The sequence below is a fragment of the Talpa occidentalis genome, unplaced genomic scaffold (genome assembly GCF_014898055.3).
Source record: "Talpa occidentalis isolate TD23 unplaced genomic scaffold, MPIMG_talOcc4v2.1 talOcc4.2, whole genome shotgun sequence".
NCBI classification, from domain to species: domain Eukaryota; kingdom Metazoa; phylum Chordata; class Mammalia; order Eulipotyphla; family Talpidae; genus Talpa; species Talpa occidentalis.
This window is the reverse complement of record NW_023602073.1, coordinates 5292554-5316209: the sequence shown is the minus strand read 5'-3', so window position 1 is coordinate 5316209 and position 23656 is coordinate 5292554. Positions and strand designations below refer to the sequence as shown.

General features: G+C 50.2%; 1 protein-coding gene across 1 annotated transcript in view; it reads right to left on the bottom strand.

The window, feature by feature from the left end:
* JARID2 (jumonji and AT-rich interaction domain containing 2) overlaps window positions 1-8138 on the bottom strand; it is a 257710-nt gene extending 249572 nt beyond the window's left edge. The window contains 1 exon segment of the mRNA XM_037518897.2: window positions 7583-8138. Within this exon segment, the coding sequence (XP_037374794.2) occupies window positions 7583-7627 (45 nt within the window). The 5' untranslated portion in view covers window positions 7628-8138.
* Between the last annotated feature and the right edge of the window lie 15518 nt (window positions 8139-23656).

The following is a 23656-nucleotide window of genomic DNA, read 5'->3' as shown; positions in this document are numbered from 1 at the left end:
GTCCCCACAGGCACCAAACACTTTAACAGCTGGCAGAAACGAGAACCAAGAGATAACACATTCAACCATTGTAATCAAGCCCTAACCAAGACTGTGGTTAGGAAATAATAGAGAAAGAACCACCCAAACTTAAAAACAGCAATAAAACAGGGCGCCCAAAGGTGTCCCACATTCTCCCGGGTGACGCAGGCATTAGATACGTGGAGTGCTGTCTGTGCTCCTGATAGACAACAAGACAAGCACAGCCCACCCCTCAGGTTTTCCTCCCCCCAAAGGCATGTTGGTGGAAAAGCGTTCCTGATTTGTATGGGAGAAGGGATGGACGCGTGTGAGCCATTACTGGAAATGTGGAGAGGAACTGTGGGTATGAATTCTGTTAACCTTCTAGGATTCGTGGTAATTAAAACTGCCGTTGATAATGACTTTTTCAGTGCACGCTGGCCTTCCGCTTCATGGGTGGTGGAGCTTGTCAGACATAAAATTAGAACTTTTACAATGCAACTGAGGCCTTTCAGGCAGTACCACCCCTCAAGCACAGCCCTGAGAACTTCTGAAAGTAGGGTTCCCCTTTCTAACACCCTCATACTTCCTCTGAATGTGAGTAATTATGAATAATGTTTGCATTACTCATGAGACTTCATTAACATATCTGGGCAGCCTTTGTTTTTTACTGGATGGCCCAGACCCTGGCGAGGGTTTGAGAGCAAATGATTTCCTCTCGTGCCCCATGATTCTCTAAGCAGCAAAGTCAGCAGCAATAGACAAGCAAGGGAAAGTGTTGAAGCTGATTTGTCACAGCTCTGAGCAATCAAGCAGGGGGCAGAAGCCTGGAGGGTTAAGGTAGCCCACGCTGGTGCTCAGGTACAGCAAGAGGGTGGGATGGGGGCACTGATAAAATTACAGCGCACAAACCAGCCGATCACAAGGGGCATAGCGAGGAAGTTCTTTTTCCAATGAGGACTCAAAACGACAGCCAGCTGGGGATAAGGGGGTAGCTCCACCAACTGGTGTTTAAAAAAACAACAAACACAAACACGCACTTGAGGCTCAGCGCTCCTGTTCCTGGTCGCCAACGAGGTGCCTTCATTGCCCCAACTCTCTCAAGCCAAAAATCTCTCCCAAGCCTGCCCGAAGCCCCTATGTCAGGAGCTTTCTCCCCCTTTTTAGAGCTATACTGAACACTCATTTTTACCTCTATTTCATCTGGAGGGGAAAAAAAAAAAGGGAGGAGATATGGTCTTTAATTATCTGACCAGCATCTCTTCACCTTGGTTTTCTCTTCTGTAAAATGGACTTGATCGCGTCATTTTCTCATGTGAACTCACTGTGGAAACAGCCAACGTGGGCGGCTGTTTCAGAAGTGACTGGGTCTTCTTTTGTGGATGCTTTCAGCAGGGGGTGGGTGTTGTGTGGTCATCCGAGCTCTTCCGGCACATTTCTTCAAAGGGCAAAGGCAGGACCAAGAGAAAAAGGCCACATGCTCACTAAAGCAGTAAGGTGTGGGACAAGACAAACTTCAATAAGGGCGGAAAGAAACCCAAACAGAAGAGACCCCGGGGTTTTGGGGGATGCGAAGGGGGACTTATGGACAGCTGCTCACTCAGGTGTGACCAACACTTGGTCTCCTGGGACAGGAGTTATTCTATAAAACAAGAGACCCTTCCCATTCCAGACACCCTGACTGAGAGAGCAGGAAAGGTAAAAGCCACCTGCAGCAAGGGCAGCACGGGAAGTACTGGGGGCAGGCAGGGTTGCTCAGCCCAGGAGCAAAGGAGTATCCAGCAGGCGCTGCCACCTCCTCCTATGTTCAAGTCTACATCGAATGTCTTATTCTGAATCATAAATTGAATGACAAAACCCTTATTAAAAAGTGAAGCTGCCACAAGGCTACAGAATTGACTGAAGGACCACGAGTCAAAACTGAAAGGACAAGAAAAATGCCACTAAACTGTCTACCAAAAAAAGGAGAAAAAGCAGCAACATAGAAAACCAGTCAATAGTTTTCACCTTCTAGAATCGAAGAGGCCTGCAAGGGCGCAGAAAATTATGGAAAAGGCTTTTATTAGGGACAAAAACCACCAGAAAAAGCCAAACTGGGGCCCAGAGAAGCATCTGGTGGGTGGCAGAGGGGAGGCTGTCAGAGGAAATGGAAACAGAAAATAACTGATTCAAACTAAAAGGCAGATTCAACTTGTCTCATTAAAGGCAGGCTTACGGACTTGAAAACAGGGGACCTCCCCGGTGGCGCAAGGAGTTGCGTGTCGTTGTTATAGAGCTATGAGCCACCACTGCAGCACGGGTTCGATCCCCGGCCAGGGAGCTACCCACATGGTGCAGCAGACCTCTCCTGACTCACCCGCTGCTCCCCTCAGCAGTGTTTCACTGGATCTGCCTGCTCTGCTCCCCAGTCTGTCTCTGGTAGCTCCTCTCACCCCCCACACCTCTGGCCTGAACCCCATTTCTTGTATGCATAAATAAATAAATCTTTTTTTTTAAATAAAGGATTTGAAAAAAGGGACAGACCTTCAGCAATATCTCCTAAGTAAAACAAAATAATTCAAGTTGTTGGATTATAAGATAAGAGATCCTGAGCTGCATGTGAATTAGATAGAAAATCACTGATTTTTCTGCTTCCTACCCTCCAGGGAATGCTGCAATTGTTTTAACTCTATAAATAACAGAAATTACCTCAGTTAGGACCAGTCTACACTGGTCCACATTTCACCTATGCAAAAGACATGAGCCAGAGAGGGAATCTAGTTTAATACCGGAGGGGGTTGCGGGTAAATGAGTGGAAGACCAGAAGTTGGTTAGCTAATGGAAAGTTTGGTAGGCAGGAAAACTTAAAAACGGAATAAAATTACACGTACGTATTTATGTTAACATTTTAACTTAAACATATAAATGTACTTTTGGCTACAAATTTTTAAAGAATTTCCGCGTTTCATGTTACGCTTTTTGGTTTGTTAGGCTAGTTGAGACATAGCTGAATGTTGGTTCAAAGCAACGTGTGTGCAAAACCTCAGATTTTCCCCCAAATCTTTTACATGCTGGGCCCACGTCTCATTTCACAGCCTTATTTTTCAGTAATCACTTTATCAAGTGTTCCCAAAACAGTCACCTTAAAAGTTTTCATAGAAACCAACTCTCATTTCACACTCGTTTCAAAGGTTTACATAATATTTAACTGTAATTGCAATAGTAAGTCTAACTGGAATAACCTGATTTGGAAACAAACAACTGACACTTGGCAAGTCTGACGTGAATGGGAGCCAAAAGGGACAGCGGCCCACACACCCAGGCCTGTGCTCAGGCCAGGAGCTTCGTGCCCCTGGGGTCTCACGCAGCCAGGAAGTCCCGGGAGAAGCCAGGTAAGTGGGCAGGGGAGGTGGAATGGTCAGGTGAGCTAACTTTAGTGGCGGACACTTAATAGTGGGATTACAACACAACCAGAATTACAGAGACTCCATTTCTTGGACTGCAAGATTTTCTAACCATTGGGATAAAAATGTCAGGGGTGCAGGTTGTCAGATCGACCCGGCACACCAAGGGCAAACCACTCCCTGTAGAAATTCTCCAGCTTAGCCTTTACCGCGGGTCTTAATGTGGGAGACCGTAATGCTTTCCCAGGCCATCTCTGAAAGGAGAAAAAGAATACGTTTCTATTTTGAATGCAGCTGACTCCAGTTCTAGACTCAAAAATATATTCTCTTTCCGAAGGAGGAAAGTTTAACCTTTGGAGCAGGGTACAGAAGCAGATTAAAACGGCGGTTATTTCCAAAGCACTTGGAAGCGAGTCAGTCGCCTTCAGCCCAGCAACTGAAAGTGGCTGAAGCTTCTATGTGAAGAAACGGCCTCTGCACCATCTAAGTACAATGGATTCTACCGGGCTGTTTGGGCCAATGGCTACGGGAACACACACAGCGCGGATACTTGCCTGCAGCAGAGTAATAACAATCCAAGCAACAATAACTCCATTGGATTGTTTTGGCATATAATTCATTTTTCCTTTAAAATTGCAGTGACAAGGCCTCCCTGGTGGCGCAAGGGGTGAAGACGCAACCTATGAAGCTGTCCGCAGCCACTGCAGCACGAGTTCGATCCCCGGGCAGGGAGATACCCACATGGCCAGGCAGACCTCTCCTGTCTCACCCGCTGCTCCCCTAGATACACTCCCCTGAGTGTATCTCACTCAGTCTGCCTGTTCTGCTCCCCACTCTGTCTCTGGTGAATGTTCTCACCCTCCGCATCTCTGGCCTGCACCCCGGCTCTTGTATGCATGAATAAATAAATCTTAAAATAAATAAATAAGTGAATAAAATCTTCCAAAAAAAAAATCAGAAAGTTAGATACTTAAAACTTACAGCCTAGTGGTACAAATTCTGCTTGAGCCGTCCCAGAAATCTAACCGGTGATCTGTTTTCACGCTAACTGCATGAATCACCTTCATGTGGCAGAGGTCCGATCCAAACTGACGCCTGCCATAAAGCATCAGAAATCAACTGGTTCTGAAGTCCGGCTGGAATATCTGTGACTGTCTCTAGGAACCACCCGCCACTGGAGAGATGGAAAAAGCAGATTCCCAGAGTATCACACACAAATGTTTTTATTGTCTTCGCGAACTGGGGCTTTGCAAAGCCAATATTCTCACTTATTTAAGGTCCCGCAGTGGGACTCGTGCCCGGCACAAATAAGACAGGATTACATTGCAATTTATGAGATTCTCAAGGATGTCATTTAATAGGAACCCCAACAATCACTTCTCCCCAAGACTGCCATCCACAATCCCACCCCCAAACCCTGCTCTGCTGCGGCAATAAAACTAAACAGCCAAACAGCAGGCATCGAGGGCTTGGAGACCAACTGTAAGAAACATGCAGCTCGCCCCCACCCCAAGTACCACCACCCCCCCTGACCGAGGAGGAGCACCCCATCTTACATCCTCCACGCACAGGCGCTTCCCATACGCAGTGAAGTAGCAGAAACACCTAATTTTCCATTTTATAAAAGAGGAACCAGACTGGCCCCCCTCGTCCAGCACCGCGCCTGCCACACTGACGTCCAGGAGCCAAGCGCTCTCGGGCCCACTCCTGCCAGCGCGTCTCCCCCGTCCCGCCCTCCGCCGCCCCCCCAAACCCTCAAGCGCACCGGGCGGGCCCGCGCAGGGGGGGCTCCCCAAGCCCTGGGACTGCAAGGCCCCCAGCAGGCGCACCGGTGGCTGCGGTGCAGCATCTCCCAACAAGGCGCCCCGACACCCCGCACAGAGCCGGGGCGCCCAGCGGCAGGACGGGCCCCCGCGGAGCACCCCGCGCCTGGACGGCGGCTCCCGCGCCCCGGGGGCCCCGGCGGGCGCACGCGGCGCGCGGGCTGCCCAGCCGGCCGAGGACACGGGCTCCCTTCGGGGGAAGGAGAGGGGCCCCCGCGGCGCAGCGGGGCGCAGGCGGGCCGGGGGCTGCGCTGGGGACCGGCGGCCGCGGCAGCTCACCTGGAGGCCGGCGCCGCGCGCCCCCCGCCCCCGGCGCCCGGGAACCTCCCGCCCGGCTTTGACGTCACGCGGAGGAGGCGGCCCGCGGCCCGGCCCTTTGTGACGTCACAATGACACCAGCGCGGCCGGGAGCGGCCGGCCCGGGGCCGCGGGGGCGGGGGCGGGGCGGGCGGAGCCGCGGGCGGGGCGGGGCGGGGGCGCTGACGTCGGGCGGCTTAACCTGTTGCTCCGCGGCGGCTCCGGAGGGGGCGGGCGGGCCGCGGGGAGCCGGCCGGCCGCCGCCATGCCCGGCGGAGCGCGCGGCGGGGGGCGCCCGAGCAGCTGCGCGCCCGGCCCCCTCCCCGGCCCCCTCCCCGGCGCGCCCCGCGCCCGCCCCCGCGCCCCCGCGCGCCGGAGCCCGCCCCCTGCAGGCCGGGGCGCCCCCCGCGCGCCGCCCCCCAACGCCGGCCCGAGCGGCCGGGGACCCGGCCCCGCGCCCCGAGCGCCCGCGCGCGCCCGCCCCCCGCGCGCCCCCCGCCGCCGGCCACAAAGCGCCCTCCCCGCGCGGCGCCGCAACTCGGGGTCCCGGAGGGGCCGGGACCGGGGCGCAGGGGGCGCGCGGAGGCTCGCGGCCAAGTTCTGCCCCGCGGCTTTGTGGCTGCGCCCGAGGGGGACGCGCCCCGGAGGCGCCCCGCGCCGGGCCGGGCTGCTCCCCAAGCTCCACGGCCGAGTTTAGCCTCGTCCTGCTGCCGCCGGCCCTCCGCAATGCGGATCTTCCAGCCCCTCCACCCGGAGGGGAGCAGCGCCCCAAGTTGGGCTTCGGTGTCTAGCCCGGCGCTTCCCTCACCGGGGAAGTTGCGCGTCCAGGTGGGCACCGGCCCTCGCCAAGGGGCTCCGGGCTCTCCCGGGACACAGGCTTTCACCAAACCCGGGCTCCGAAGGTCATCCTCTCCCCGCCGCGCCCCACACTCTCCGAAGGGGAGAGGTCAACGCCGATGTGGCGGCTCAAGTTAAATGAAACTTTGTCAGAACGTGGCATTATTTCGCGTGCATGCGCCTCTGGCCCTTGTTTTGTGTTTATAAAAATGGGTTCTAGGATGCCAAGCGCGCAGCTGATCCCCGATCGCCCGAGTGCCCGTTTGGTTAATCCCTCGGCCCCCTCGGCCCCCCTCCGCCCGCCCGCCCGCCCTCCCCCCAAACTTGGGGGAAAAAAAGCCACCACATACAAAACAAAAACATTCCCCATGCCAATCAAGACGTAGCCGTACTCTGCACAAAACAAATTTAACTATTTCAGGCCATTTAAATCCCTGAATAAGCACCCAATTTCCAGAAGGCCAATTAACAAGGAGGAATTCTTCCCAGCCACTTGCCTAAGGATCCACGGATCTACTCGAAAACATGCGCTGTGTTTACTGTAGGTCCGGGCCCCCCAAACTGGAAACCGTGAATTTTTAAACAAAACCAGCCCCATGATTATCAAAGTCCATCCCAACAAATGCAATTCGCTGGAACACGATTCCCAACCGGGTTAGGCTGCGAACCAGATGAGCCAAAAGGACCACGTACATTAAATGTGGGGTGCCAGGGCCAGGCACAAGCTCGCCATAGCCGGACCCTGGATGCAACTTCAAGGGCTCCCGACGCACACGCGTTCCACGATGTCCCCAATAGCATTAATAATAGTAATAATAATAATAATAATAATAATAACAACAGGCTCATTTGCATGCAAAGTGCAATAGGGGCGCAAATCCGCCCGGGAATGAATGCAGCTCGGGTACCTTCCCGCAGGCCCCCCCCCCCCGCCCCGTACCCCCACCAAGCTTCACCCAAATCCCTTGTGGCTTTCATCGGGGACTAGAGGAGGGCTGTGTCATTCGAGGTCAATTTATGCACTGGAGGCAGGTACCTCTCGACCCGATCTGTTTTCTTCATCCCAACTAGGCAGGCACGACTTTGCCTGCAGAGCCCTCCCTCTCTCGGAAAAGAAAGAAACAGCCCGATCGGACGGTGTGTCTCCAAACCCCGGGGCTGCAGGATCCTCTGCAAACTTGACATTCACAGCCATGGCTCCAAACTGCAAGTCAAAAAGGAGGTGCTGTGAGGGGCACTTACGTATTTCTTCTGAATGATATTCCTCTTGGGTCTTTCCTTGCTCATTCTGAGATCCGAAGGCTGATGGCAAGCGGGGACAATTGCTTCATGAATTTAAAGCCGTCAGAAATTTGCAAAAAAAAAGATCCCGGTGGTTTTTATTGTTGTGGGTGGTGGAGGCTGCTCTTGGATCTTGTAATCCGACTTTTTCTTTTTCTTCCTCTTCCCCCCGGCGCCCGCTTGGCCTTGGCAATAAATCCGAAATTGGGAAGGAGCAAAAAAAAAAAAAAAAAGGCGGAGGAGAGCCAGAGACGAACGAAGCAAACAACAAAAAAAAATTCACTTTAGTAAAACACTCATCATGGAAAATTTCCCCCGAAACACACACACAAAAAAACCGACGCCCTTCGCTGCCCCCTCTTGTTCCTCCAAAAACTACATCAGCGACGCGTGCGGGTCCTTGGGCTCGGGTCTGCAGTTACATCTTGGAGGAGAAAGGGGGAAGATAAATAGCGAGGCTGGGAGTCACGTTGAGCGCGGCGGCTGCAGCGCGAGCAGAGAGTCAACTCCGGCCCGGCGGCGGCGGCCCCGCGGCGAGGTCTCGCCGAGGCTTTTTTCCGAGCGCCGCAGCCAATCAGCGCGCGCCGATCCAGCCCAACTTTAAATGGACTCTGCTTTTATACAAGTTAGGGCTCCTCGCGCAATTCCCGGCCGCGCGCCGGCCGAAAAGCCGCCCCCCCCGGGGCGCCCCCCCCGTCCCCCCGCGCCGCGGCCGGCCCGGCCGCCGCCCCGCGGCCGCCACCCGCCCGCCGCCCCGCCGCGCCGCTCCCCGGCCGCCGCCGAGGCCGCGCTCCCACGCCGAGGAGGGGAGAGGAATTGCGCGAGGGTCCCTAGCCCGCTGCATGGCACGCTCGGTCGCTCCACCTCGCCCCGCCGCCCCGGCTCGCCGCTCGCCCCGCGGCGGCCCCCGCCGCGGCCCTCGCGCGTACCTGCAGCCGGGCTGCTGCGGAGGAGCGCCCCAGGACGCCCGGCCCCGGGAGAGCCGCCGATTCCCCGGGCGCCTGAGAAGGGTCCCCCTTGATCTTCTGGAAGTTGTAGTCCCCCGACTACAAAATGGCTATGGCCACCGCGGCGGGGAACTACAATTCCCAGCGTGCCCCGCACGCCTGTCACTCAACGCGCCTCCCTGCGCCCCGCCCCCGCCCCCCTCGCCGGCCCGGCCAACAAACGCTTGGACGTGTCCCGCGTGCGACAGCGCGAGGGCCGGGCTCGGGATTGGCCCGCCGAACGGGGAGTCCGCGAGCGAGGAACTCCCCGCGCCGGCCCGCCCCCGCCCCGCCCCGCCCCGCCCCCCCCGGCGGCGGCCCCCTCCCCTCCCCTCCCCTCCCTCGGCGGCGGCCCCGCCCGCGCGCCCCGCCCCCACCCGCGGCGCGAACCGCCTGTGGAATCGAGGAATCGCGCGCTCCCGCGGCGCGGCGCGGCGGGGGGGCGCGGGGCGTCCCGCGGGGAAGGCCTCGGCGCGCGGCGGCGCGGGGGGCGGCGTCGGGAGGGCTTGGAGCCCGTCCTGAGGAAAACTGGGCCACGCACCAAGAGGAATCCTCGGTGCGAACTAGTTGATCGGCGGCGCCGGCAGCTGCCTCCGCCGCGCAGCCGGTGTCACCTCAGGACAGCGCGCCGAGCCGGCCGCGGGGTGCGCTGAGGTCACGCGCCGCGGCGCGCGGGGCGGCGGGACGGCCGCGGACGGGCCCCTCGGCGCGCCCGCGAGGACGGCGCGGGGGGCGGGGGGCCGAGGGGGCGCCCCGCGGACGCCCCCCGCGAGGGAACCGTCCTTTCAGGAGCCCGGGCTCCCGTTTCGCCCGTTCGGGGCGTTTTCCGCGTCAGGGGGGACCCAGAGGGACCCCCAAACGCCGACGTGCCCATGAGTGGGCCAGGGAGCCCGAGTCACACACGGGCAGGCGGCGGGGAAGCATCTGGAACGCGGGGTGCCAAGAAGGATCTGGAACTCGGGTTGCCGGTGGCTCACCTGCCGCGCCCCCCCCCCCCGTCGTGCCCGTGGCAGCCCCCCCAAATGAATCGGGCCTTCACCCCTTAGCAACTTTGTCAAGACTCACGTAGCCGTTCTGCGTCGTGCATTTGCTATTTTCCACTGTGGGGTTGGAGAAGAGAGGTTTCCAGTGAGGGATCGCTCAGGACAGCTGTTGTCCCCCACCCCCCCCAGACATTTTGATCTCTTGCCCATCTCTGCGTTTCCCTCAAAAGATAAACGCAAAGGGGACTCCCTGGGGGCGCAGGGGGTTAAGAAACGCCCTATGAAGCTGTCCCCAGCCTCCACAGCATGAGTTCGATCCCCAGAGGACCAGGGAGCTACCCACATGGCACGGCAGACTTCTCTCCTGACTCGACCGCTGCTCCCCTCAGCAGTATATTTCACTCAGTCTGCCTGTTCTGTTCCCCACTCTGCCTGTGGTGAACCCTCTCACCCCCTGCACCACTGGTCTACACCCCAGTTCTTGTATGCATTCATCAAAAAAAAAATGAATGAGCTAATTATCTGAGGGATTTTGAGAAAGAAAAGAAGGCAGGTAGGAAGGATATAGTAAAATAAGAGCAGTAACTAATAAGATTAAAAAGGAAACATGGGCCTCGCTGGTGGTGCAAGGGGTTAAGCACCACACTATGAAGCTGTCCCCAGCCTCCACAGCATGAGTTCGATCCCCAGCCGGCCAGGGAGATACCCACATGGCAGGGCAGACCTCTCCTGTCTTGCCCGCTGGTCCCCTTGTTATAGGACAGGGTTTCAGTAGATGGGCCTGTTCTGCTCCCCACTCTGTCTGTCTAGTGAACCCTCTCACCGGAAGGATATAGTAAAATAAGAGCAGTAACTAATAAGATTAAAAAGGAAACATGGGCCTCCCTGGTGGCGCAAGGGGTTGATCACCACACTATGAAGCAATCCGCAGCCTCTGCTGCATGAGTTTGAGCCCAGGCCGGCCAGGGAGCTACCCACATGGCGCAGGAGACCTCTCTCCTGACTCGCCCGCTGCTCCCCTCAGCAGTGTATTTCATCAGTCGGCCTGTTCTGTTCCCCGCTCTGTCTCTGGTGAATCCTCACTCCCTGCACCTCTGGCCTGTACCCCAGCTCTTGTATGCATATATAAATAAATCTTTTTAAAAAAAAAAAGGATAAAACGCTCAGGAAACACAATTGTTAGGTTCTATCCGTAGCAAAGCTGAAAGACTCATCTGCATGTGAGTGAAAACCAAACTTTGGGAGAGGCGTTATGTAATCACAATAACCTAGCTGGGAACCGGACACATTACTGGAAGCTTTCACCCAATGAAATAAAACACATTTTAAATTGCTTTTTAATTATTTCCTTGCCGATTTTTTTTCTTAAAAATCTGCTTTCTAAAATGAATTAATTTTGTCTTATGTTCATTTCACACTCAGAAAAATAAATGACCTTCTGTGCCTTCATATTGCAAAACTTGTTTGCTGCTGCCATTTGCTGGGAAGGGCCCAATCAAACAGACTCCACTTTTCATTATTGGCCACCCAAGTGACTTCTTGACTGAATTCCAAGGAGGTGTTTTCAAAATACTTTCTGATCATTATGACCTATATCCTGGAGGTCTCCGCTTCTTTACTGTTTAGGTTTTAACCAGCTTTCTGGAGATTTAATGTCAGATCTGTCCTTCCCCGGGCAAAATACTAAAGAACAAAGGTGGGTTTCTTCTCCATTCCCTTGGCCAGCCCCTGAGACTGGGCTTCTCTGTCCCAGCCTGGGCTACCAATTCCAAGTCACCACATATTAGAAGCCATTCTCCAAGCTGGAGAGAGGAAGGAAGGGAAAGGAAGGAATTTGCTCATTTCCAAAAGATTTGGCTAACATTAATGGTCTTTTCTCTGAAAAGGAAAATAGATCTGCCTCCTTAGCAGTGGAAAGCCTTTCCTGTCGTGGAAGTAACTGGCTCCTGATGAACTTCCTTGCCCCGCCATTTTGGCAACGTGGTATTTTACCTTTCCTTTCTTTTTCCTCCTCCTTTCTGTTTTCTTTTTTAAAAGATTTTTTTACTTATGCATACAAGAACTGGGATGTAGGCTAGAGGTGCGAAGGATGAGAGGATCACCAGAGACAAAGCAGGGAACAGAACTGGCGGATCTACTGAAATACACTGCTGAGGGGATCAGCGGGCAAGACGGGAGAGGCCTGCTGCGCCATGTGGGTAGCTCCCTGGCCAGGCATTTAACTGAGGCCACAGTGGCTGCTGATAGCCTGATGGTGCTGAGACTTTAACCCCTGAGCCACCAGGAAGGGCTCCTTTTTTGTTTTCTGTAAGTCTAATTCGTTCTTCCTCCAGATGACTAACTCATCACAGGAAGTCTCTTGACCTCGTTAAGTTGGGGAGTAAGCAACTGAAGGGTGCCAAGGAGACCTTACTAATAAGCACATTGCTTAAATAGAACATGTGAGCCTGCACTGACCTTGTCACTGGGAAAACAGAAAGAGCCCAAAAGTCCTCTGATAAGAAACACTCAGTTCAGGGCTTGCCTAGTGGCGCAAGAAGTTAAGTATCTCAACACCCTGAAGCCGCAAGGCCAGGGAGGTGACCCACATGGCACAGCAGACCTCTCCTGTCTCACCTGCTGCTCCTCTCAGCAGTGTCCTCTGGTCAGTCTACCTGTTCTGCTCCCCACTCTGTCTCTGGTGAATCCTCACACTTCTGGCCTGTACCCCAGCTCTTGTATGCATTAAAAAAAAAAATCTCAGGGCTGCCCCTGGTGGCACAGCAATTGAGCACTGGGCTGCGACGCTGCCCACAGCCTCTGCAGCACCGGTTCGATCCCTGGCCGCCGGGCGAGGGTCCCACATGGCGCGCAAACCTCTCCTGCTGCCCGCTGCTCCCCTCAGCAGTGTATTTCGTCAGTCTGCCTGTTCTGTTCCCCGCTCTGGCTCTGGTGAATTCTCTCACCCTCCCATCCTTCTGACTGTACCCAGTGCTTGTATAAATAAATAAATAAATCTTTAAAAAAAAAATCTCAGTTCAGTAGAAAAGGTAGATTTTACAATTGATTGTGATACCTCTAAAAAAGTGCTATATTAGCAACATGGAAATAGTGCCAAAGGGAACACATAGCTGAGAAGAGTAGGAATGAGTGAGTTTTGAAGGATGTGTAGGGGTTTAACAGTTTGAAGTAAGCCAAGCAACTTTCCAGCATGAAAAAAGATCATGAGACTCAAAGATGCAGTCCTATGGCTAGGACTAGGGAGTAACTGAAGGTGATACTGAGGGGCAAGCAAGAACCACGACCAGAAAGATTCTCTATGTCAGGCAAAAGATTCTGGACTTTTCCAGTAAGCTGAAAAGAACCTTAAAAAGATTTACCGGAGCCTCCCTGATGGCACAACGGGTTTCCTCTCAGCACTATGAAGCTACCAGCAGCCACTGCAGCACAAGTTTCATCCCCAGCCAGGGAGCTACCCACATGGCACAGCTGACCTCTCCTGTCTCGCCTGCTGCTCCCCTCAGCAGTGTGTTTCAGTAGATCCACCTGTTCTGTTCCCCACTCTGTCTCTGGAGAATCCTCTCACCTCCCTGTACCCCTAGCCTACACTCCAGCTCTTTTTTTTAAATTAATTTTTAATTAATTTTTAATTTTTTAATTAATTGATTTATTTAATTGATTTATTTAATTTAATTTTTAATTAATTAATTTATTTACACAAGAACCGGGGTATAGGCCAGATGCGCGGCAGGGTGAGAGGATTCACCAGAGACAGAGTGGGGAGCAGAACAGGCAGAAGGACTGAAATACACTGCTGAGGGGAGCAGCGGGGAGACAGGAGAGGTCTGCCGCACCAGGTGGGACCCTCGCTGGCCCGCCGGGATAGAACCTGCGCTGCAGAGCCTGTGGACAGCTTCACAGTGCTGCACTCAACTGCCTGCACCACCAGGGGAGCTCCCCCCGCCCAGCTCTTATATGCATAAATAAATAAACCTTTAACAATATATATTTTCATTAGCATTATATATAGCAGATTTGCATTTTTGAAAAGTAAATTTGACTGTGTGAGTGATAATATTAAGGATTGGAGAAAAGAAAGTCTTGAGGCAGAGAGACCAAGAAACCAGTTGAGATGTTACTGCATGAAGGAGGTGAGAAATGATTATGATCTGCACCCAGTGGCACAGGAAATACCATGTGGGGCAGAGAAAAGGTTGAGAAATATTTAGAATGTCAGAGTCCATAGCACTTGGAAACTGGTTAGCTGAAAGAAATAGTAACTAAAAGGAAGAATCTAAAATTATTCCCTCGTCTTACCTTTCATGCTCCTCTAATTAGGTCAATTAGCCACTCTTGGGGAGAAGGTGACATAGAAGTGAGACAGGAACGGGTGACAAATCATCAGACATTAAGAACTCGCTATTCTGGGTTCAAATCTGCATGGGCAATCATACTTAAGTTTTCTAGTCCACTGTTTGAATGTACAGCAGGGAAAGAACGCAAAAATAGGGATCATGCTCAGCGAAATAAGCCAGAAAGAAAGAGAAAAATACCGGATGGTCTCACTCATAGCAGGAATCTAGAAAACTTAAATAAGGGACCAGGAAAAAGAATAACTATAAGAAAGAAAAAATTGAGGGCCTCCCCGGTGGCGCAGCGGTTGAGCGCTGGGTTGTGAAGCTGCCCGCAGCCTCTGCAGCACCATTTCGATCCCCGGCTGCCGCACGAGAGTCCCACATGGCGCAGCAGACCTCTCCTGCCGCCCGCTGCTCCCCTCAGCAGTGTACTTCGTCAGTCTGCCTGTTCTGTTCCCCGCTCTGGCTCTGGTGGATCCTCTCACCTCCCCTCATCTCTGGCCTGTACCCCAGGTCTTATATGCATAAATAAATCAATCTTTTAAAAAAAAATTTAAAAATGTAAAAATAATAAAGACCAAGTACAGAAGAATAATCCATATGCAGATTGAAATTTATCATCTTCAGAAAACCTTCATTGACAGTACATATTTCACACACACACACCTTTCATTGTGATCTTATTTCTTGATATTTCCCGATTTTGTCTTATGTCCCTATCGCTTCTCTCTAAATAAAAAATAAATTTTCTACGTCAGAGACTATTTTTATCCAAAGATTTATCTATCCATGCATACAAGAACTAGGGTAAGGACAGAGATGCAAGGGGTGAGAAGATTCACCAGAGACAAAATGGAAGCAGAACAGGCAGATCCACTGAAATACACTGCTGAGGGGAGCAGCGGGCGAGACAGGAGAGGTCTGCGGTGCCATGTGGGTCACCTCCCTGGCGGGGGATCGAACTCACACTGTGGTGACTGCTAACAGTTTTATAGTGCTGTGTCTTAACCTCTTGCACCACCAGGGAGGCGCAGAGAGACTATTCTTTATATTTCTGATATCTTCCCCTGAAAGATTTAGAAACTTATAGAATTGGAAGTGTCCAGTGAATACTAGCTCACCAAAACTGTAGTGCCCAATTATTTAGGCAATTGCTGGCCATTTAGTGTGCTACCTACCATCTCAAATTCCATTCCAGGACACTGCTACATTTCTTTTTTTTTGAACATTTATTTACCTATGCATTTATTTACAAGAGCTGGGGTGAAGGCCAGTGATACAGGGGGTGAGAGGATTCACCAGAGACAGAGTGGGGAACAGAACAGGCAGATTCACTGAAATATACTGCTGAGGGGAGCAGCGGGCCAGACAGGAGAGGTCTGCTGCGCCATGTGGGTCACCTCTCTGGCCGGCGCTGCGGTGACTGCGGGTAGCTGCATAGTGCTGTGTCTTAACCCCTTGCTCCACCAGGGAAGCCTAACACTGCTACATTTCTCCTGGCAATATCCAAAACCAATATAATGTATATTCTTCGAGGCCCAACCTCCAGTCCTGTCTCCTATAAACTCTCATTGCCCTTCTTACTTCAGCCACATTTCTTAAAATAAAAATTGTGTATATAGGCCTCCCCGGTGGCGCAGCGGTTGAGCGCTGGGTTGCGAAGCTGCCAGCAGCCTCTGCAGCGCCAGTTCGATCCCTGGCTGCTCCCCAGCCACCAGAGGAGGGTCCCACATGGTGCGCAGACCTCTCCTGCCGCCCGCTGCTCCCCTCAGCAGTGTACTTCAGTCCTTCTGCCTGCTCTGCTCCCCGCTCTGGCTCTGGTGAATTCTCTCACCCTCCCGCGCTTCTGACTGTACCCAGTGCATGTATAAACAAAAAACAAACAAATGAATAAATAAATAAAGCATGCCTCTATTAAAAAAAAAATTGTGTATATATATATAGTGTGTGTATATATGTATATTTGTCTATATTTTGTATATTTTTTTATTTTATAAAAAAAATATATAATGGCACCCAACATGTTCTGATATACAGATTCATTTAGGAATTACTATAGTCAAACTAGTGAGAATCCCATCACCTCACATTTTTTTGAACTATCAAATTTTATTCTACTCCATCTTGTTGTCTAATTTGTTGTTTGTGTATCTTGTCTCTCCTGACTAGATAGAAAATTTTAGGATACTGTAATTTGTTTGATATTGAGGCAACCTTTGGCAAGGAAGCCAATCATTAATTGAGAACCAGATGTTTCTAACATTAACTCTGAGTGACCTTAAGCCATTCATTTGACCCCTCTGGGCCTCAGCTCCATCCTCTATAAAATGAAAGGGTTAAATTCAATTATTTTTGCCAAAGACATTTCTAGATCCAACATGTTCTAATCCTACTTTGACCTTTGTAGTGTGTTTCTTTGTCCCCTCTCCATGCTGGCCCCTAAGTAGACTTCAATACACAACTCTTTAATAAAAATTGCTAGGACAAGATTCTTTATACTTGCTTATCATTAATTTCCTAATATAGCCTTACGTTTCTCTGATATCTAATGACACTTGTCACTTGTATAAAATTTGATAGTGTTTAAGGCACATAAAAATATTATTTCATTCACAAAACATCCCAGATTAAGACAGGTATCAGCTTCCTCTTCCAATGTTACGTATTAGAAGCTTTTAATATGTTCCAGGTCAGACCATCAGTGGGATGGCAGAAGCAGTATTAAACCCAGGGCTCCGGGCTCCAGACCCCTTCCACAGACCACCTTCCTGTTTTTCCAAATGTGATCCAAGACACATTATTCCATGAAATGCTACTAGACACAACTGGAAAGAAAAGGATGCTTTCGCAAAATGAATTTGGAAATTGCTGATTTACACCAAAATAACTGGATTGCTTTACTGCAGGATTTTTATTTTTTAATTTTTTTAAAAAGATTTATTGATTTATTTACACAAGAACAGGGGTACAAGCCAGATGCGCGGGAGGGTGAGAGGATTCACCAGAGACAGAGTGGGTAACAGAACAGGCAGACTGACGAAATACACTGCTGAGGGGAGCAGCGGGCGCAGCAGGAGAGGTCTGCTGCGCCATGTGGGACCCTCGCCAGCCGGCTGGGATTGAGCTGGTGCTGCAGATGCTGGAGACAGCCCCACAGCGCAGCACTCAACCGCCTGCGCCACCAGGGGAGGCCCAGGATTTTTATTTTTTAATCCCAAAGAGGTTATATAGTTTTCCAAAATTGTTTGGTCACAAACACTTTTTAAAGAAGGAGCTGGTACACATGGAACAGTCTTAGAGACAAGTTTTGCCCATTGGTGAACTTGTGCTTCATCAATGATTATTGATGGGCGATAATTCTTACTGAAGTGTCGGAATCCTTTACATGAAGTTGCCACTTTCACATAGGTCCATGTTCATGCGAGGGGGGAAGGGAGCAAGCAGGAGGGATGTAAAAAAGTCATCTTTCACTGACATCAGGTTTATAAATAACTATGAGCCAGTTATTCAAACGGTGGGGGCTTCTTATGAAAGAAGGTAGAGCAGCTATTTCAAGCTGACTGAGATTTGCAAGGGTATTTTAAAACTCACAAGTAAACAATCTTCTTAAGAGTGAATGATGTCAAGAAGACATTAGCTCTTTATTCAGCACTTCCTGTCCCTGAATTTACAGTCTTATTTTGTCAAGCTTCACGAAAATGCCACAGCACAAACCAGACACTATAAAATGATGTTTTAAAATCTACCAGTTATCTGTGAACCTCGTTTATACAAGTCACTGAAAGTCCCCGGTTCTTTGGATTATTTTAAATTTTGGACTATCATGACTATTCTGCTTGGATTGTGTCTTGTGTTATTGAAAGAGAGTTGGCCCTGATTCAGAAACTTGGGTAAAGCAGCCAAGACGGGAAACCTGCAGTTCCTAAGAATAGAAGTTACTGTTTATAATAATACTGTACTCTGTGTTTGGGGAAAAAATTCTTATCAGTGATCAACTAATCCACAGGGGACCATTATGAAGAAACCAAGGCACGGAGATTACAAGGCTCTCCTGACTAGGCAGGGAAAGAGGAGAGGAGCTCTATTAATTAGACATCTTCTGTTCCAAGGGAAAGAAGCACAAATTAAAATAGTTAATGGGGAAAATGAGGGGAGGGGGTGGGTTCACCTAACTGGGAAATCTCAAGTCCTAGTTTCCAAGCTGCAAATGATGCCATCCTCGGCCTCCCTGGTGGCGCGAGTGGTGAAGAAGCAATCTATGAAGCTGTCCACAGCCACTGCAGCACAAGTTCGATCCCTGGCCAGGGAGCAACACAATTCTCCTTTCTCTTTCTGTTCATCTCATCCTTTCTTTCTTCTCTCAGCATCTCCACACAGCCAGTGAAGAAAGCTCCAAAGAAAACTCTTCGTTCCCACCATGGATGTGGTGGTGGAGGAGAATTTATCAGAAGGGGTGGAAGAAAAACATTCTGGACTGCATAAAAAGCAATGGTGATCACAGTCTGCCATCGAAGTCAGCCATGGACATGAATAGGGTAGGAGAAAATGCCCCTCACCCATGAGAAGTCTAGGGAGTCACTGATCTGTGATCAGCTCAGCTCCGTCTAGGGTTGCACCTTCATTCAACTCACCTTCCAAAATTCGAGGTCTTCACACACATGATGTACACCAGGACACTGGATGAACGCCACACCCAACACTTTTGCCCACACAGCCCCCTGTGCAGCCCCTGTGCAGCCCTGTGCTGCCTAGCAAAAACAGCCAATCTCCCACAAAATCGTGACATCTGCAAAGTTTCTATCATGTCTTCTAAAGCCTTAATGTCTCCCAAATTCCAGACTCACCCACACCTTTGCTGAGATCCACTCCCATGTCCCATTCTGATACTGCACAAACACAGAGTAAAACTGAAGGGATCTGGACATCAGCAGTTAGACCATGGGTAAAACTTAGTGGGTTATTACTTTCCAGATGTTGGGCGTTCTCTCAATTGTCAAGTATTCATTTAAATAAAAAATGGTGAACGCTTGTTGAGGACATAAAATTAAACAAAACCCAGACCCTGTCCTCAAAGCCTTGTTTACCTTGTGAAAAGAATGACAGAAATGAGGACCTTTTTTTTTGTTTTTGTTTTTCTTTTTTTTTTTTTTTTAGATTTATTTATTTATTTATACAAGCACTGGGTACAGTCAGAAGCGCGGGAGGGTGAGAGGATTCACCAGAGCCAGAGTGGGGAGCAGAGCAGGCAGAAGGACTGAAGTACACTGCTGAGGGGAGCAGCGGGCGGCAGGAGAGGTCTGCGCGCCATGCGGGACCCTCACCAGGTGGCCGGGGAGCAGCCGGGGATCGAACTGGTGCCGCAGAGGCTGCTGGCAGCTTCGCAACCCAGCACTCAACTGCTGCGCCACCAGGGGAGGCCCAGAAATGAGGACATTTTTGGGAAAAGATTTATTTATTTGTTTGTTTGCTTATTTATTTATTTATGCATACAAAACCTGGGCTACAGGCCAGATGTGTGGGAGGGTGAGAGGATTCACCAGAGACAGAGTGGGGAGCAGAACAGGCAGACTGACTGAAATACACTGCTGAGGGGAGCAGCGGGTGAGACAGGAGAGGTCTGCTGTGCCATGTGGGTAGCTCCCTGGCCGGGGATCGAACTTGTGCTGCAGAGGCTGCAGATAGCTTCATAGTGCTGTGTCTTAACCCTTTGCGTGACCAGGAAGGCCCCCAGAAGTGAGGGCATTTGACAGTAGAAGGGAGTTTCTAAATTCTACTCAGCAGAAGACCAGGAGCTGTTCTGGTCCCGAGCTTCATACCAGATTGCAGAAAGAGGTCCCCACTTCTTAATTGCAACCCTTTCCTGAGCCCCAAGCCAAAAGAATGCCAAAGATCTCAAAGGTCAGTTCCCACCCAACCCCTTTTTATTGTCACTCCTCCTATCTTCATTAGTTCATTCATTCATTGAGTCATTCATTGACCCAGAGAGTACCCAGTGACTGCTTGCAAAGCCCTCATTGCTCTATATTTTCCCCTCTCGGAATCCTTGCAGTCCTCCTGAATGAACATTGCTATTGAGGATGTTCTCGGATAGTACAAGCAGCTGTGGGGAGGTAGGGGGAGAGTGAGCAGGGGGGTAGAACAGGAGAGACTGACTTTAAAGTAAGTCCAGGGGCCCCAGGACAAGGCAAGAAAAGCTAACTTGTCCGAATCTAGTGTTTGTCAACCTAAAGTCCCAAAAACAGATGTGATCAAGAAGACATGGCCTAGGGCCTACCTGGTGGCACAAGGGGTTAAGCACAGCACTGTGAATCTATACGCAGCCTCTGAAGCACGAGTTCCACCCCCAGCCAGCAGGGAGCTACCCACATGGCATGGCAGACCTCTCCTGTCTCGCCTGCTGCTCCCCTCAGCAGTGTATTACAGTCAGTCTGCCTGTTCTGCTCCCCACTCTGTCTCTGGTGAATCCTCTCACCCCCCACACCTCTGGCCTGTACGCCAGTTAATGTATGCATAAATAAATAAAATCTTAAAAAAAAAAAAGAAGAAGAGGTGGCCTATGTACACCATGGAGTGTTACTCAGCAATCCAAAAAGATAAACTCATGCCATTCACAGCAACATGGATGGAGCTGGAAGGAATTATGCTCAGTGAAATAAGCCAGAAGGAAAAAGGAAAATATTGGATGGTTTCACTTATAGGAAGAACATAGGGAAACCAAATATAAGGTAAAAAAAAAGATAAAACTTGTAGGCAACTATAGATCTGAGGCTTAAAGCAGGGAAAGGGATCAAAATAGGGGTGAAAAGAGCACAAAGGACTATAGTGATGGTTCCTGGGTGATGTGGTGGTGGGATATTTACAGGGACTACACCTGAGGGGAGAAAGGAAATACTGCAAAAATATGAACAACAATGCAAAAAAAAAAGAATAAAAGGAAAAAAAGGAATCTGACATTTGTTGTGACAAAAGGACAGTGATTTTGTGTGTCCATGTGTGTAAAATGTGTAAAATAAGGGAGGTGAAGGCTTTTCAACAGCATGTGGTATCCAGAGCACTATCAGCATGTTTGATTCCAGACAAATATAGATACTAAGAGAAAAACTAAGCAATCAGTGTGGTTATTTAATACAATGTGACTTAATGGCAAAGATTAAACTGCAAATCTAAGGCTTGAAGTTCAGTCTCAGCATTTTGTGACCTCAGAAAACTTCCTTCATTAGGCCTCACTGTCTTCACTTGTGAAAAAGGAAACTGACCTAGATGTGCCCTAACGACCCTTTCAAATTTAATATTCTATGATTATACACAAAACAATATTAATCTGGGTAATTTCTGAACATACCAATTTTATAAAGCATGGTTAATGTTGTACATTTTCTTTTTTTTTTTAAAGGTTTATTTATTTATGCATATAAGAACTGGGGTACAGGCCAGAGGTATGGGGTGTGAGAGGACTCACCAGAGACAGAGTGGGAAACAGAACAGGCAGACTAACTGAAATACACTGCTGAGGGGAGCAGCAGGCCAGACAGGAGAGGTCTGCCGCGCCATGTGGTTTCTCCGGGGATTGAACTTGTGCTGCAGAGGCTGACCGGGGATTGAACTTGTGCTGCAGAGGCTGCATATAGCTTCATAGTGCGGTGCTTAACCCCTTATGCCAGCAGGGAGGACCTGGCTTTTTTTTTTTTTTTTTAAGATTTATTTATTTATGTATACAAGAACTGGGGTGCAAACCAGAGATGTGGGGGTGAGAGGATTCACCAGGGACAGAGCGGGGAACAGAACAGGCAGACTGACTGAAATCCACTGCTGAGGGGAGCAGCGGGTGAGACAGGAGAGGTCTGCTGTGCCATGTGGGTAGCTCCCTGCCCGGGGATCGAATTTGTGCTGCAGTGGCTGCAGATAGCTTCACAGTGCTGTGTCTTAACTCCTTGCACCACCAGGGAGGCCCCTAATGTACATTTTGAATACAACAGTGAAGTCTTAGAAATATACAGCGCATAAACTTAAGACAACAGTTCATGCTGTCTTCAGAGACTTGTGGTATAGAAACACATTCCAACGAGAAACATACAAAGAGATAGATGACACATGATAGATTAATAAATAAAGATAAACACATGATCTAAATTGGACAAGATTCATAAGCTTATGCTTTGGACACTGTGAGTCAAGATTTTTGAAGTTGATCCTAGGGGGTTTTACCAGTAGGTAAGAGAATCCATATCTCCCAAGCAACCTAGGACTCTAAATGGGTCCCAAGGAATTCTCCCTCAAACAAAAGGGAAGGAGAAACCAGGAGGGAAGACACTAGATTTTCTAAAGTGTGGGTCTGCTAATCCTAAGCTGCCTGGTCAGCTACGGTTCTGCATTCCTATACAAGGCCAGAACTGCCCAGTCAATCAGTTATAGGAGCCCAACCCTATAATATGACTTACAAATCAATCAAGAGCAGAAAGGGAGCCTCCCTGGTGGTGCAGGGGTTAAGATGAGACCTATGAAGCTGTCCACAGCCACTGCAGCATGAGTTCGATCCCCTGGCCGGCCAGGGAGCAACTGACATGGCGCAGCAGACCTCTCCTGTCTCGCCCGCTGCTCCGCTCAGAAGTGTATTTCGGTCAGTCTGCCTGTTCTGTTCCCCCCTCTATCTCTGGTGATTCCTCTCACCCCCCACACCTCTGATCTGTACCCCAGTTCTTGTATGCATAAATAAATGAATCTTAAAAAAAAAAAAAGCAGAAAGCTTGATCACCCTGGGAAGAGTATGCGTTGTGAGGTATGAAGAATGCCTGGGGAGGCCATTGACTGAGGTCTGACAAGGGATCTGGGAAGGAAGTCGAACAGTAGAACATCTTGATAAGATTGAAACCATGACTAGGGGTCTAGGGCTTGATTTCAGTCACAATACCGAGTCATCAGGCAGATGAGAAGTGCCCTGGAGGAAGACTCCCTATCCCTACCACTGTAACTATAGATGGCATGACAGTTTTCTAGTCTGTTCCACAACTTCCGTTTCTTTTTCTTAAGATTTATTTATTTATTTATGCATACAAGAACTGGGGTGCAGGCCAGAGGTGTGGGGTGGGGTGGGGGGGGGGGTGAGAGGATTCACCAGAGACAGAGCTGGAAACAAAACAGGCAGATTGACTGAAATACACTGCTGAGGGGAGCAGCGGGCAAGATAGGAGAGGTCTGCTGCGCCTTGTGGGTTGTTCCCTGGCCAGCTGGGGGATCAAAATTGTGCTGCAGAGGTTGATGATAGCTGGACAGCGCTGTCTTTAACCCCTGCACCACCAGAGAGGCCCATGACTCCCGTTTCTTTATCAGTGTTGTGTTGCTAACGCATCACTGTAGTTACTACAGAGCAGACTCTTGGAGACTTATGAAGTCATGTCTGTAGGCCTGTGACTGTCCCAAGCTTTCCCAAGTATCACACATAGATGGTCAAACTCATACCTTCTACTCTCCATCTATCCACTTACAGAGTAGCTAGCACTTACCTACCAAAGTACCTATCACATTGTAGATAAATACTTCTTAAATAAATGAATGGAGTTTGGCCCTACACCCATTATCATTTCGTTCACAAACAAATCTCTGTATAGGGAGTGCGCTTTCAAATAGGTCAGCTACGACCAAGGAGTTGCAATTATTGAGGAAGTGAAACTGTTTGACAAGTGGCACTTAAAAGATCTCCATCTAACTTTCCAGCGAGCACTTCTCTTATGAAAT